The sequence below is a fragment of the Aythya fuligula genome, chromosome 28 (genome assembly GCF_009819795.1).
Source record: "Aythya fuligula isolate bAytFul2 chromosome 28, bAytFul2.pri, whole genome shotgun sequence".
Taxonomy (NCBI): domain Eukaryota; kingdom Metazoa; phylum Chordata; class Aves; order Anseriformes; family Anatidae; genus Aythya; species Aythya fuligula.
This window is the reverse complement of record NC_045586.1, coordinates 2,436,350-2,449,551: the sequence shown is the minus strand read 5'-3', so window position 1 is coordinate 2,449,551 and position 13,202 is coordinate 2,436,350. Positions and strand designations below refer to the sequence as shown.

Genomic DNA, 13,202 nt, shown 5'->3' with positions numbered 1-13,202 from the left:
TTCATCTTTATCTCTTGGCTTCTGCGATGAGAATGCTGTGATGATGCGCTGGGAGATGCAGCAATTAACTCTACTCCAGGATTTAGCTCTGCCCTCGGTTGAGCGAGAGATGCTGCGGAAAGGTTGCCAGAGATGCAGATACGATCCTACATCCAGGTTTTTGCTGCATCCCTGCTGCTGCTGAGGGAGATATGGATCATAACCAGAATTATTGCCTGTCCCTGGGAAAGGAGGGGATGCTGAGAGATGTCGATTTGCAAGGGAGATGGATCTGGGCACCAGGTTTTTGTGCCGCCTCGGTGCCATGCGGCGGTGTCAAGACGCCCCGGTGATGCAGGGGGTGCGGGATTTTTCAGTTCTGGTGCCGATGCTGCTCTCATGGTGAGGTCTCTGTGGCGCAATGGACGAGCGCGCTGGACTTCTAATCCAGAGGTTCCGGGTTCGAGTCCCGGCAGAGATGATCTCCAGGCAGGTGTCTCTTTTATTTTATGCATGTTCCATCATAGATACCAATCCGTCACGTTTATAACACCCCTGAAGGCTTGAGAGGGGAGATAATGACTTTTCACGGCACCGTCTCTACTGCAGATGCTCATAACGGTTGTGTGTCACAGAATCACAGGGTGGTAGGGATTGGAAGGGACCTTGGAAGATCATCTAGTCCAATCCCCCTGCCAGAGCAGGAACACCTAGATCAGGTCACGCAGGAACTCATCGTATCATTGGATGTCAGCGAGCAGAGCCTGTCTCCATCCTCCTGACATTCCCTCTTTACATATTTATAAATATTAATAAGGTTGCCCCCAAGTCTCGTCTTCTGCAAGCCAAAGAGACCCAGCTCCCTCAGCCTTTCCCCATAAGGAAGATGCTCCACTCCCTTAATTGTTCTTGTGCCTCTGTGATGGACCCTCCCAAGCAGTTCCCTGTCCTTCTGGAACCGAGGGGCCCAGCACTGGATGCAATATTCCAGATGTGGTCTCACCAGGGCAGAGTAGAAGGGGAGGAGAACCTCTCTCGACCTACTAACCACCCCCCTTCTGATACAGGTATCTGGAAAGTTCATTGAACAACGCTGGTCCCAGTACCAACCCTTGAGGGACTCCACCAGATACAGGACTCCAGCTCGACTCCGTCCCATTGACCACAACCCTCTGGTTTCTTCCCTTCGGCCAGTTCACAGCCCACCTCACTACTCCTCCTACTAATTCCCCATGCTAGGAGCACTGGTGTACAGGCACCCCCCATCTAAGGTGTGTTTCTTGCACCCTATTCCCCTTTCCTCATTCCTTTTGGTAGTTCCTGAATGCCTTGATGTTTTTACCCCATTTGTTTCCCCCCAAACTGCTCATGGGCCCTATCTTTGATGCCTTGTTAAGAAAACTACTGTGCTTTCCAGTAGAAATCGGGTGGTCAGGAAGCGGTTTAGAGCCTCGCGTTGAGACTTCCTTTGATAGACACGGTCATTTGTTTCAAATGTAGGTCAACAAAAATGTAGGTCCGTGTTCTGAGTTCCCACCTCATAGAAATCCTTTGGAAGTGCTCTTGACTTTCATATTCTTATACAGAAGATTTGTGTTTACTGGCAACCACCTCCATAGCCCCACGGAAATTTATCATCCTACGTAGCAAATTGACTTCTTCTTTCACAGGTGTTCGAAGCCATGAGTATATAATCTCACGTAAATAAATTATAAATAAATAATCGCTATAAGCATTGAGAAAGAAAACGGAGCTGCGTGCGGTTGTAGCTGGGGCTCGTAGTTGACTGGGTTTCAACAGGAGCTGCTAGCGGACTTTTCCAGGCTACCGCAGCATTTTTTTTGAGGTGACAACGTGCTGAAGGTTGAAGGAGGGACCATAGAATGGTTGGGATAGAAGGGACCTCTACAGATCACCTCGTGCCAGCCCCCAGCCATTGACCCGAAAGCTTCATAGAGCAGTTCCCACAGGGCTGTCGGAGATGTCGGATCCCGTCTGTGTGAGTGGCAGGGAAAGGTCCTTCTGACTTGTTCCCTTCCTTCCAAGCTTACAAATTCCTCATAGCAAGTCAGCCGGTGCCAAAAATCAGAATTAGCTTTTATTTTGTTGTCTGTCCTTCTGTGTCTGTCCTCTGCAGGGCTCTGGGAGGTGCTGAGGGGCTCCCTGCATCACACCTTATCTCATGGCTTCATTAATGAAGATGAGCTTCAAGGTCAGGGGTTGTGTTGGTGCATTGGGTTGTGTGTTGAGTCTGCGTGTCCCAAAGCCAATGGTGCTCAAATGATAAAATCATAAAATCCAGGCAAAGACTGCAGGGCTAGCTTGGTCTGCACCTTGCTCTCGCATGTTTCGGGGCAGCTGTGCTGAAATGTGGCTTCCACAAGAAGCTGAGTGGTACCATGGGTCCCAAAACTGTCCCGTGCCTCTCACAACCCATTCAACATGATCCATCCAGGGGGCAAGCAGCAGAAACCTGCCTGTTTCTTTCCCATTGGTGTCTGACCTCCAGCACAGAGAAAGAGTCAAAGAAATTGCAAATACAACCTCAGAAGAGCTTGAGAATCCTGCCACTGGGTGATGGATGGACTCCAAGACACTGGGGAAGGACTGAAGCAAAAAGCCTTATGTGAAGAGGATCCATTGCGGCTCATTTTCTCTGGGGGAAAAAGAAATAAAGAAACGGGCAAACAAACAAACAAAAAACAACAACAACAAACCAGCAAATGCAGACAGTCACCCAGGAGGACTGGAGTCTCCCTAGGGAGCAGAGGAGGCATCTCAGAGGGGCTGCATGAAGCAAGGGCTGGATGAGGCTGTGGTTTCAAGGGACAGAGTGAGCCCTGATTCTGCTATTAAGTGGGGTGTGGAGGGAAAAAAAATGTCATTCAGGACTGGACATTATAGCAACACAAAGGCTTCCGGTGAGTGGGGTTGGTTCTTTGCATAGGTGTGATAAAACCAAACACTATTTCCTTCCTTTTTTCTCAGAAAAGCATCTCCACGCAGGGGACATCACAGTTGCCCTCTGCAAGGGGAAGAAGTCACCAAGCTCTGGACCCCCAGTCTGGGATGGCGGGGAGCAGAGCCCTGCTCCTCCTGGGTGAGTGCGACCGCAGGGGCTGGGGGCTGCTGGCATGGACGTGTGTCCCCAAAAAAGCCACAGGGACCCAGTGAGCATCAGCAAGGGCAAAGGTGATGTGGGGTGATGTGGAGGTGCTGGTGGGCGTCTCGGCGACCTGGCAGATCTTGCCAAGACTTTTCTTTTAGGATGGCTTTTAGGACGTCCAAGGGCAGGCTCACTCCTCTCTGTACAGGGGTGCTGCAGAATGCCTGGCAGATGCTTCCCAGTGGTGCTCATCCCTTCTTTTCCTCCTTTCAGCTCAAGTCCTCGGCCTTGCTGGTGAGTCCTGTTTGCTGGCAGGTTTCTGGTGAGAGCCCATGGGGCCCTGGGCAGTTCTTGCTGAAGAAGGTGGCAGGGACGTCCCCACACACGGCAGCAGGGCACGGCATGGCTTTGCTGTGCCTCCTCATGCTGCCTATCTTGAGGGGCCCCGAGCAGCACCAGCCACCAGCTCAGCCGACCCTCTGAAAGACAAAGCCCCCCAAAACCCCACCAACACCCTAGAAACCCTAGTCAGCAGCAGGGTCCTGCCTTCTTCCCCCATCCCAACCTCTGTGCTCAGGGCTGGGGGCTCCCTGCCGCACACAGCAATGTGCTGATCTCTGTCCTGCCCTCACGTCCCCTCCTGCCTGGACCTTCGCAGCCACAGAGATGGCTCTGCTAACCATGGACCCCCCCTGGAGCACGATATTTCGAGGAGAGAGCGTTACCCTGCGGTGCCGGGGCTCCCAGCCCTCCGGGCAGCAGCCCACAACCTGGTACCACAATGACAAGATCCTGGCACGCACGGACACGGACACGTACAGGATCACAAACGCCAGGCAGAAACAGACGGGCAGATACAAGTGCCAGAGCCCCGGCTCCGTGTCCAGCAACCCCATCACCTTGATCGTCTCCTACGGTGAGTGACATGACCTGGGGTGAGCCCTGCTCGCCCGTGCTCCACGGCTTCGCTCTGGGACAAACGCAGCTCCTGTAAGCATAAGGAAGACTACTGTTGGTGTTGGGGCACCACGAGCTGGGGTTTGGGGACTTTTGGCCTCCCTATCTCTGCACGATGCATCTCTTTTATAGAATCGTAGAGATTCTATATCGTAGAATCTCTAGAATCGTAGAATCGTGGAATTCTCTTCTCCATGCTCAAGAGCCACAGCTCCCTCAGACTGCCTCCACAGGAGAGGTGTTCCAGCCCTTTGGCCATCCCTGTGGCCTCCTCTGGACTGGCCCTAATAGCTCCATGTCCTTCTGGTGCTCCAGGTGGGGTCTCAGGATTGCAGAGCAGAGGGCACAGTGCCCTCCCTGCCCTGCTGCCCACACTGCTTTTGGTTCAGCCCAGCATCAGGTTGGCTTTCTGGGCTGTGAGTGCACTTTGCTGGCTGATGTCAAGTGTTTCATCCACCGGTACCCCCAAGTCCTCTTTTGCAGGGCTGTTCTCACTGCATTCATCACCTGCTCCATGCTGATGTTTGGGACTACCCCAGTCCGGGTGCAGGACCTTCAGCAACTGCTCTTGGGGTCTCGTGCAGATTGGCTGATCCTCCAGGTCCCGTCTCATGCGGTGTTCGAGGGCGAGCTGCTGTGCATGCAGTGCCGGGGATGGGAGCCGGGGAGCATGACTTCAGTGCAGTATTTCAGGGATGGAGCAGACATCACCACCCGCTACGCCTCGGACAAGCAGCTCTGCATCCCCCGGGCTGAGACCCACCAGAGCGGCAGGTATCGCTGCACGGGACAGATGAACTCCTTCTTGTCAGTAATAAAAAGGGAATCTCAAGAGTTACATGTTTGTATCAGAGGTAAGAAATTCCTGGGAGTCCTTGGGCCTTCCATCTTCCCAGGGTCAGAGGGTGTGGAGCTCTGTATGATGGCTGAGCTAGGCCCATGCTACCAGTGCAGGAATTAACTCGAACCCCGTGCCCACAACCACAGAGACCTGGCCAGTTACATCCAACCCTGGCTCTGGGATGCTCCCTGCACCCGAATTGGGGTCTTGGTCCCGTGCAGCCTTGTTCTGGTGGGGTGGGATGACTGTCCCTTCCCTCTGGCATCTTGAGCAGCGATGCAGCCCCAGAAGCTCCCTCCAAGGAGATGCCCCCTGACAGCTCCCGGGGAGGGTTTGTATATACCTTCCAATTCAAAAGAAAGAACAAAAACCCTCTTTCCTTTCCCCAGAGCTCTTCTCCTCCCCGGTGCTGAGAGTGGCCAGCTCAGCGGAGACCCTTGAGGGAAGCCCCCTCAACCTGAGCTGTGTCACGCACCTCAGCCCCCACAGCCCCCACACCATCCTCTGGTACCTCTTCTACCGAAACGGCACGGTCCTTCAAGGCCCCAAAACCTCCTCCAAGTACCACGTGCCGATGGTGGGGCTGGCGGACGCGGGCTCCTACTTCTGTGAGGTGCGGGCAGAGAACTCCAGCATATGGAAGCAGAGCGCCCAGGTCCCCATTGCTGTCAGAAGTGAGTGTTTGGGGGGCTGGGGACCGGTGGGGGTGCAGGCAGGGAAGGGCAGCCCCCCTGAGGGGGTCCCAGAGACGTGTGGAGGCTGTGGGGTTTGGCATAAAGCCATGCCACTTTACAAAACCCCAGACTTCTCATGCCTGCAGCTACACGCTCAGCTGTCCACTGGTCCTGCTGCTGGCACAGTGTGGTTTTGGGGTTTTGTTTTCAGTTTCCCTTTGGGTATGACTTCTGTTCTCTCTCACGCTGCGTCTCCATCCTGTCTCATCTCTCTGGACCCCGGGACTTTCTCACCTCATGACGTGTTGAGGGCTCAGTCCTGTCATTTCCTTTAGCAGAAGTCTCCCTTTCGGTGTGGAGGCAGCCTGTCCTGCTCCAGGCCATCCACTGGGTTGGGTCGTCAACTGTTCGTCCCCCCCCACTCCCAATATCCTGAAAAACCTCAGTTATTGGGGCTGGGATTTTGCTGTCCCGCTGGCTTTGGTTCTTTCAACACCTGCTTCCCTAGCAGCGCTTCTTCCTTCTGCTTCCTGCCACCCAGCATTCCCAGTCATTCACTGCTTGGAAAAAAAAAAAAAAAAAAAAAAAAAAAAAAAGCCCAGTTTCATTGGGAATGTCTATACTGGAAACCAGTATGTTTCCTCTCTCCCCCCTATCTCGCAGGAGTCCCCATCTCAGGGGTGTCCCTGGACGTGCAGCCCCATGAGGGGCAGGTGATGGAGGGGCAGCGCCTGGTGCTGAGCTGCTCGGTGGCTGCAGGCACGGGATCCATCTCCTTTTCCTGGCACCGAGAGGGCTCTGCAGAGGTTTTGGGAAAGGGCACCCGTTATGAGATCCTGTCAGCCCAGCGAGACGACGACGGGCAGTATTACTGCGTGGCCTCCAACGGGGATGTCCCAGCCCAGAGCCCGCGGCTGCAGGTCACGGTTGTGGGTGAGTGGCATCGTGCAGGCTGAGCTGGGCACCACAGGGCTGGCATCAAGGGGACATTGCTGGGAGGAGGAGACCCAGGACTGCTCCCCAGAGGGCACCACGAAAGGGGATGGCTACAGAAACAGGGATTTTGAGGGGCCTCCTACAGTAGGTTGGGCACCAGAGCTGATGGAAGAGCATTTGTAGAACATTTTATGGCCCGTAGCCACGCACCGTCTCCTGTCATGGTCAGAGCTGGTGGTAATGGCTGGAGAAAGCTTCAACCTGAGCTTTTCCACACCGGTTGGCACGACCTTCACGTGGCTGCACAAGGGGCAGGAGCAGAGCTGGTCCCAGCCCCACCTGTAAGGCCAGTCCTGTACACTGAGCCCAAGGAGCTGGGCTGCGCAGAACATTACCAGCACGTGGCCAGCGAGTGGCTCAGCCCCCAGAGAGTCTTCCAGCCACGTGCTGGTCCTCTCCGTATGAAAAGGAAGATGGTTTAATTGATATCTAGCAGTGCTGACGTCACCTAATGGCTTTTCTCTGTTCCTGAGTCCTTGCATTGGGCGCACAGGACTGGCTGAGGTCCAGATGGAGATATGAGTGTATTTGTGGTGCTGGTGGTAGAGCTGAGGGCTTAGTGCTGTAGCATGGCTAACAGAGGCTCCCTGTTTTTGGCTGGGTAATTCTCCGAAGTCCATGAATTCCAGCCTCAGGCCCACGTGGTGTTTCCAAGTTTACCTGAGTCCTCAGGGTGTGTTTGTTTCCCAGGTGTCTCCTCACTCTTCTACTGCCATATCAGAGCACCACTGCTGCTAGCAGCCTTGGGGTCCCTGCTGTCCGGGCTGGTTGCTGTCCACATCCTCACTGCAGGGAGCAAAGACCCGAAAGGAGTGAAGCAGTGAGTGGGACTCCCCAAGAGACCACCTGCGTATGTATCAGATGCACACCAGGAAAGAATGCTTGTGGGGCACCTCAAACCCACAAGGGCACCATGGAAATCAGCCAAATGAGCGTCCCCACGGCCCTTCCCTGGCCTGCACTGTCCTTCAACGTATATTCATAGAGATGCTTCTGGTTTCCTGCATGTGCTGCCCAATAAAGCACTTCTGAGCGTGAAGATTTATGCTTGCCTGTGCGACTGCTGGTGGAGCACGACCTGTGTGCACGTGTATATGCGTGTGTGCAATTGCTGCTCACGCACATCACATCGCCCAGGGAAGTGTTGGCTCAAAGATGTGCTCTGTGTTTTTTGGACGGGGGGGGAGTGGGGCAGGGGGCAGAGGAGAAATGAACCCGATCTGGGAGCCCTGATGCAACTCCACACACAACAGCACTCTGCGACTTGTCCCTTTCCAAACAACCCTACAAGTAACCCTAACCGGAACACTGGGATGAACACAAAGTAGGACCCTAGACAACAGGTACGGTGCAACTTTCGCTCATCAAAAAGTGCTCCCAACAGAAGCCTTTGGGTACACCTCAACTCCCCTGGGGAGCCTTTATGCGACCCCACAGGACACAGGACTCTGCACCTTCTCTCTTTCAAAAGAACCCTAAGCGTATCCATGTCTGTAACAATCAATGGAAACCAACCCTAACCCTAATCATAGCCCTAAACCTAACCAAAACCCTAACCCTCACCCTAATGACCATAACCCTAAACGCAAACCTGACCCTAAAGCTACCCTAATCCCTAAACCCAACTCTAACCCTAAACCCAACCCTAACCGGTATCCAACTCTGACGGTGGCTCTAACCCTAAAACTACTCCTAAACCTAACCCTATTATAACTCTAACCCTAATCCCCAAACAACCAATGACACTAATCCTAAACTGCGGAGCTAAAATAACGCACAGAGCTAATCCTAACCCTAGCCCTAACTCTAGACCTAACACTAACCCTAAACCAGTTGGGCATACGGCCCAACTCCATTTGAGGCCATGTGCCCGTATAATGCACACCACTCAACTCCATATAAGGTCATGTGCCATATAACGCACACCACCCAACTCCATATAAGGTCATGCTGCCCATATAAGGCATGCCACCAACTCCATATAAGGGCATGCTGCCCCGCCCTCCATTGTGTGGTCACGCCGCGCACCCTATAAATACCAGGCGCACGGCCAGTAGCAGACGCTGTCTCTACACCGGTGCGACTGGTGCGACTGGCAGTAGACGCTACAGGGTCAGGGGCTGCTAGCCCTCGCAGACCCAGTGAAGGTGACCGTCAGTGGCCAAGGGCCACAGCAGTCAGAGTTCACCTAATTCTTCCTGTACCCGTGGCCATGGTGCGGGACGTTGCAGGAAGGGGACCCATGGGGCCCAACCGCTCCGCGCCCCGACGGGGCCCGGCGCAGCTCGCTGGCAGCTCCGCGCAGCAGGAGGAGCGCAGGCTGGAGCTGCAGGCACTGCGTGCCAAACTGGAGGCCGAGCGCCTCCACAACCAGGAGCTGCGGCGCCACTTCGCCGCAGAGATTTCCAAAATGAAGGAGGCGGAGGAGAGGGAGCGGCAGCTGCTGGTGCAGCAGCTGCAGTGCGAGTGGGAGAGGCAGCAGGCCCTCGACGCGCAGCGGCTGCAGGAGCAGCAGCGGCAGCAGCGCACCACCGAGACCCGGCGGATGCTGCGGTGGAAGGCGGACGAGCTGCAGGCGGTGCAGGAGCTGCTGCAGAAGGAGCGCGACGCTGCCACGCACCAAGCGCGGGAGCTGCAGCAGCAGCTGGCCGAGGAGCTGCGGAGGCCCTGCAGGAGCAGCAGCGCGGCCCGCGCCAAGCTCCAGGCTGTCCTCAAGGAACTGCGCTGGGAGACGCATGGGGACCAGCCCGCCCGCATCCGCCAGCTCCAGCATGAGCTGGAGCTGGAGAAGAAGCTTTTCATCAAGTACATCGTGGCGGGCTTCGAGGACGAGCAAGAGGACGGCCAGGGAACCAAGGGCCGAGAAGGGTCCTTGGGCAAGGCAGAGCCAAAGACGCCAACACGGGCTCAGCCTGCCCAGGACGCACCTCAGCAGGGAGCCAAGGAAAGCTGTGGCTCCGAGAAGGGCAGCAGCCGCCGCCGCCCTGTGAAGGACGCTCACGTCCAGGTGAGGAGACAGGCTGAGGAAGCTGGGGGGGAGAAGGCTCCGGGGAGACCTTGGACTGGCCTAAGGTCCCTAGAGGGGGATATGGGCAAGCTGGGGAGAGACTCTGTCAGGGAGTGCAGTGGGGGGCTCAGAGTAACGGCCTGAGGCAGAGGAGGGCACGTTTGGGTCAGGTATAAGGAAGAAATCCTTCCCCGGGAGGGTGGCGAGGCCCTGGCGCAGGCTGGGGGGGCCCCAAACCTGGCAGGGGCTGGAATGAGGTGGGCGTTGAGCTCCCTTCCAACCCAACCCTTTCTCTGATTTGGTGATTGCAGGTTCCAGAACCTTCCAACGAAGGCCAGGTGCTGCCAGGCACACTCAGGTGGGTGCAGGAGCAGCACGCCCGCCTCCAGCGAGCCCTGAGCAGCCTGGAGAAGCAACGCCAGGCCCTGGAGGCAAAGAAATGCCTCCTGAGTGAGGCGAGAACCAAGAAAGAGCACCAGGAGCTCCAGATGCTCCAGGAAGCCAAAGAAAAACTGGTGCTGCTTACCGAGCAGCTGGAGGAGAAATGCAGATCCCTGCTGAAGACCATCCAGCAGGCCAGCAAGACTCCAGGGCCTCCTCCATCCAGCCAAAGCTCCGCTGAGGCACTGCCACCTTGTGAGAGTGCCCCCAGCCCGAGCGAGGAGGTGCTGCTTGCCCAGTTCATGCAGCTGAGCGAAGAAAAAAAACGACTGGAGGAAGAAAACTCTCGCCTCCGAAGGCAGCTGGATGCAGCCATGGAAGTCCAGGCTGAAAATGCTGACCTGAAGAAGCAGGTCGAGCAGATGGCAGAGGAGCAAAACTCTGCCCTGCAACAGGTCAGCGAGCTTCAGGCCCAGCTGCGAGAGGCAGAGTGCCAGCTGAAGGCGCTCAAGGAAATTGCAGATAGAGGGCCACAGCTGGAGAGAGAACACCTGGAGACACAGCTGGCGCTCCAGAAGAAAGAAGAGGAGCTCGAGAGCTTGCAGAGAGCTCAGGCGGAAGGCAAGAGGCAGCACGAGGAAGCCTCGCAAATGCTGCGAGCCCAGGTGGCCGACCTGGAAGACCGGTGCCACCATCAAACCGGACAACTCAAGCTGCTCGCTGAGGAGCTGCAGCGGCTGCAAAGCGAGCAATCCAGCCCTGCCACTACCCCTCTGCCTACCCACCCAGCCACCTCTGAATCCCAACCGGCAGAAGACAGCCCAGGACCCTGCCTGCCTGCAGAGGAGGGCGCTGCGGAAGAGAGCCAAGAAGCGGAAACTTGGCAGCAGCCTTTCGACCTGCAGGCTTCATTGAAACAAGGACCAGCAAGGATTCGGAAATTCCTGGCTCTGTACAGCTATGACCCTGCTGATAGTCCCAACGAGCATCCGGAGCTAGAGCTTCGCCTCACGGCAGGGCAGTTTGTTTATGTCATTGGGGACATGGATGAGGATGGCTGGTATATAGGAGAGCGGACAGACGGCAGTAGAGGCTTCGTCCCTTCCAATTTGGTGGAAGAAGTTTTCGACGACCTCAGCTTGACACCAGTGCTGCCAGAACTGGAGGATGTCCTTCTGGACACCGATGAGGGGGAGAGCTCCACTGACAGCAGCAGCAGCAGCAGCATTGGGGAAGCCAGGGATGATATGGACAAAGAAATCTGTCCGGACATGATGGATAATTGGGCCATTGCAGAAGCCTTCCTGGAGGAGCTGCGTGACGTGCTACCAGAGGACGAAGAAACCTCCAGGGAAGGAAACGATGATTCCAGCGACCCCTTCTTTCTCTCACTCATGATGGAGGAGGAGAAAGATCAGGGTTGGGGTGCCAATGGCACCAAAAGTCAATAAAACTGTCAACACTAATGAGCCTGGCCTTGGTGATTCTTCTCCAGAAGGTTTATAGAAATGGAGAAGCACTTCTTTGCCCTGCAGGTCACTGCACACTGGAACAGGTTGGCCAGTGTTATAAATGAAGTCTCAACTCAATCTGAATTTTGTCATATTTATAAACCAAATATTTCTAAAAGGTATAAAAGGCAAGTAAACAGCGCTGGGTGTGCGGGGAGTCTACGCTCCACCAACACGCACACACGAACATCAAACATTCTAAATATACAGAACATTGCTTTACATACTAAACCCGAGTATGCCTATACATATGTACAATCAGGAAAGGTAATAAACAATCCTTTAAGTTCCATAACTTACTAAACTCAAGTACTCCTACACATATGTAAAATCAGAAAAGGTAACAAACAATCCTTTAAGTTCCATGACTTAACAGTCTCCATTTTCCATTCCTTTTGAACGATATGTCTCGCTTTAAGTTGTCAAGCAACTCAGTCTTCAGGCCTTATGTATCCCGTCCTTCCCGGATGGAAGAAAAGCATATCCATCTCCTTTTCAAAGCCCTACCCTAACCCTAACCCCAAAAAGTGCCCCAATAGGACCTGGGTCAAATCAATAGTGCCTGGGTCAAAAGGCACGTTCAGGTCAACAAGGGGCGTAACAGCAAAAGCTTTCAATGGCTGTAGCAGCAATCCCACTGCAACCCTGTAGTTTTTAGGTGCAGAGTCCCACACCTTGACCTCAGTTTGGTCCCATATTTCAGGATCATAAACTGTCCGATTGTTAATAAGGACAGTAAGCTGTAAGGTGACCAGGACAGTCTTTGTTCCTAAGGACATGATTCCCTATAACGCGCCGCTGCTGGCCAGCAAGGGGCAGTTGTGTGCACAGGTCCGCTTCTCTCCTTTACCACTCCATATATAACAACCAGAGAGGCTTTGTGCCCTTTTATTATTCTTTTTTTAGCTTTATTGTGACAAAACGTGGTGTTTTGGGGACATTTCAGTCAGTGTGGGCCAACGCTGCAGCCACCACTCCTCCCGTTACTGCCAGGCTCCCCCAGGCAGCGGGGCAGGGCTGCGTGTGCCATTTTATTATTATTTATTAGCTTTATTGTGACAAAACACGGCGTTTTGGGGACATTTCCGTCAGCGCGGGCCGAAGCCAAAGCCCTCGCAGGGAAAGGTGCCACGCGGTGGGTGCGCTCTGCGCATGCGCGGGGAGGGGTGGGAAATGGCGGGGAGGGGAGGGAACTACATTTCCCAGCGTTCCATGGGGTTGGGCGACGGCGGCGACTTCCGGTTTCCGGGGCGTCCCGGGGGCTGCGGGGTGCCCCCGCTGCCCGCTGGGGGGCGCCCGGGGGCGGGGGGGGGGGCACGGAGGGGACACGGGGGGGGTCTGGGGGGGTTTTGGGGGGTGGGGGGGCACTGGAGGGGGGCGTTGGGGGGAGTGGGGGGTGGGGGAGGGGGGATTGAGGGGTCTGGGTGCAAGGGGGGGCAATGGAGGGGGGCACTGAGGGGTCTGGGGGGTTGGGGAGGGGGGCTTGGGGGGTCTCTGGGGTGGGGAAGGGCCGTGGAGGGGACGCTGGGGGGGCTGGGGGGCTGGGGAGGGGGGGTTGGGGGGTCTGGGGGGCAGGGGAGGGCCGTGGAGGGGGGCACTGAGGGGTCTGGGGGGCAAGGGAGGGGGGCTTGGGGGGTCCTGGGGGTGGGGGAGGGCCATGGAGGGGACACTGGGGGGTCTGGGGGGCTGGGGAGGGGGGTTTGGGGGGTCAGGGGGGCAGGGAAGGGCTGTGGAGGGGGGCACTGGGGGG

The 13,202-nt window shown here is 55.7% G+C and overlaps 1 protein-coding gene and 1 non-coding gene across 2 annotated transcripts; both read left to right on the top strand.

Moving 5' to 3' along the window:
* Window positions 1–386: 386 nt before the first annotated feature.
* On the top strand, window positions 387–460 carry TRNAR-UCU. The gene has a single exon. It is a non-coding gene; the product is annotated as a tRNA-Arg (tRNA).
* Window positions 461–1,960: 1,500 nt separating this feature from the next.
* Window positions 1,961–7,569, top strand: LOC116499573 (Fc receptor-like protein 3). Its single transcript, XM_032204324.1, has 7 exons — window positions 1,961–1,978; window positions 3,259–3,379; window positions 3,744–4,001; window positions 4,627–4,896; window positions 5,273–5,557; window positions 6,221–6,490; window positions 7,244–7,569. The coding sequence occupies exons 1-7, from the start codon at window positions 1,961–1,963 to the stop codon at window positions 7,375–7,377; spliced, it is 1,356 nt and encodes a 451-aa protein (XP_032060215.1). The 3' UTR covers window positions 7,378–7,569.
* Window positions 7,570–13,202: the final 5,633 nt, after the last annotated feature.

Coding starts and splice junctions, on each gene's coding strand:
- LOC116499573 (XM_032204324.1), top strand. Junction 4,897..5,272: donor GTTACATGTTTGTATCAGAG/GTAAGAAATTCC, acceptor TCCTTTCCCCAG/AGCTCTTCTCCTCCCCGGTG. Junction 5,558..6,220: donor GGTCCCCATTGCTGTCAGAA/GTGAGTGTTTGG, acceptor CCTATCTCGCAG/GAGTCCCCATCTCAGGGGTG.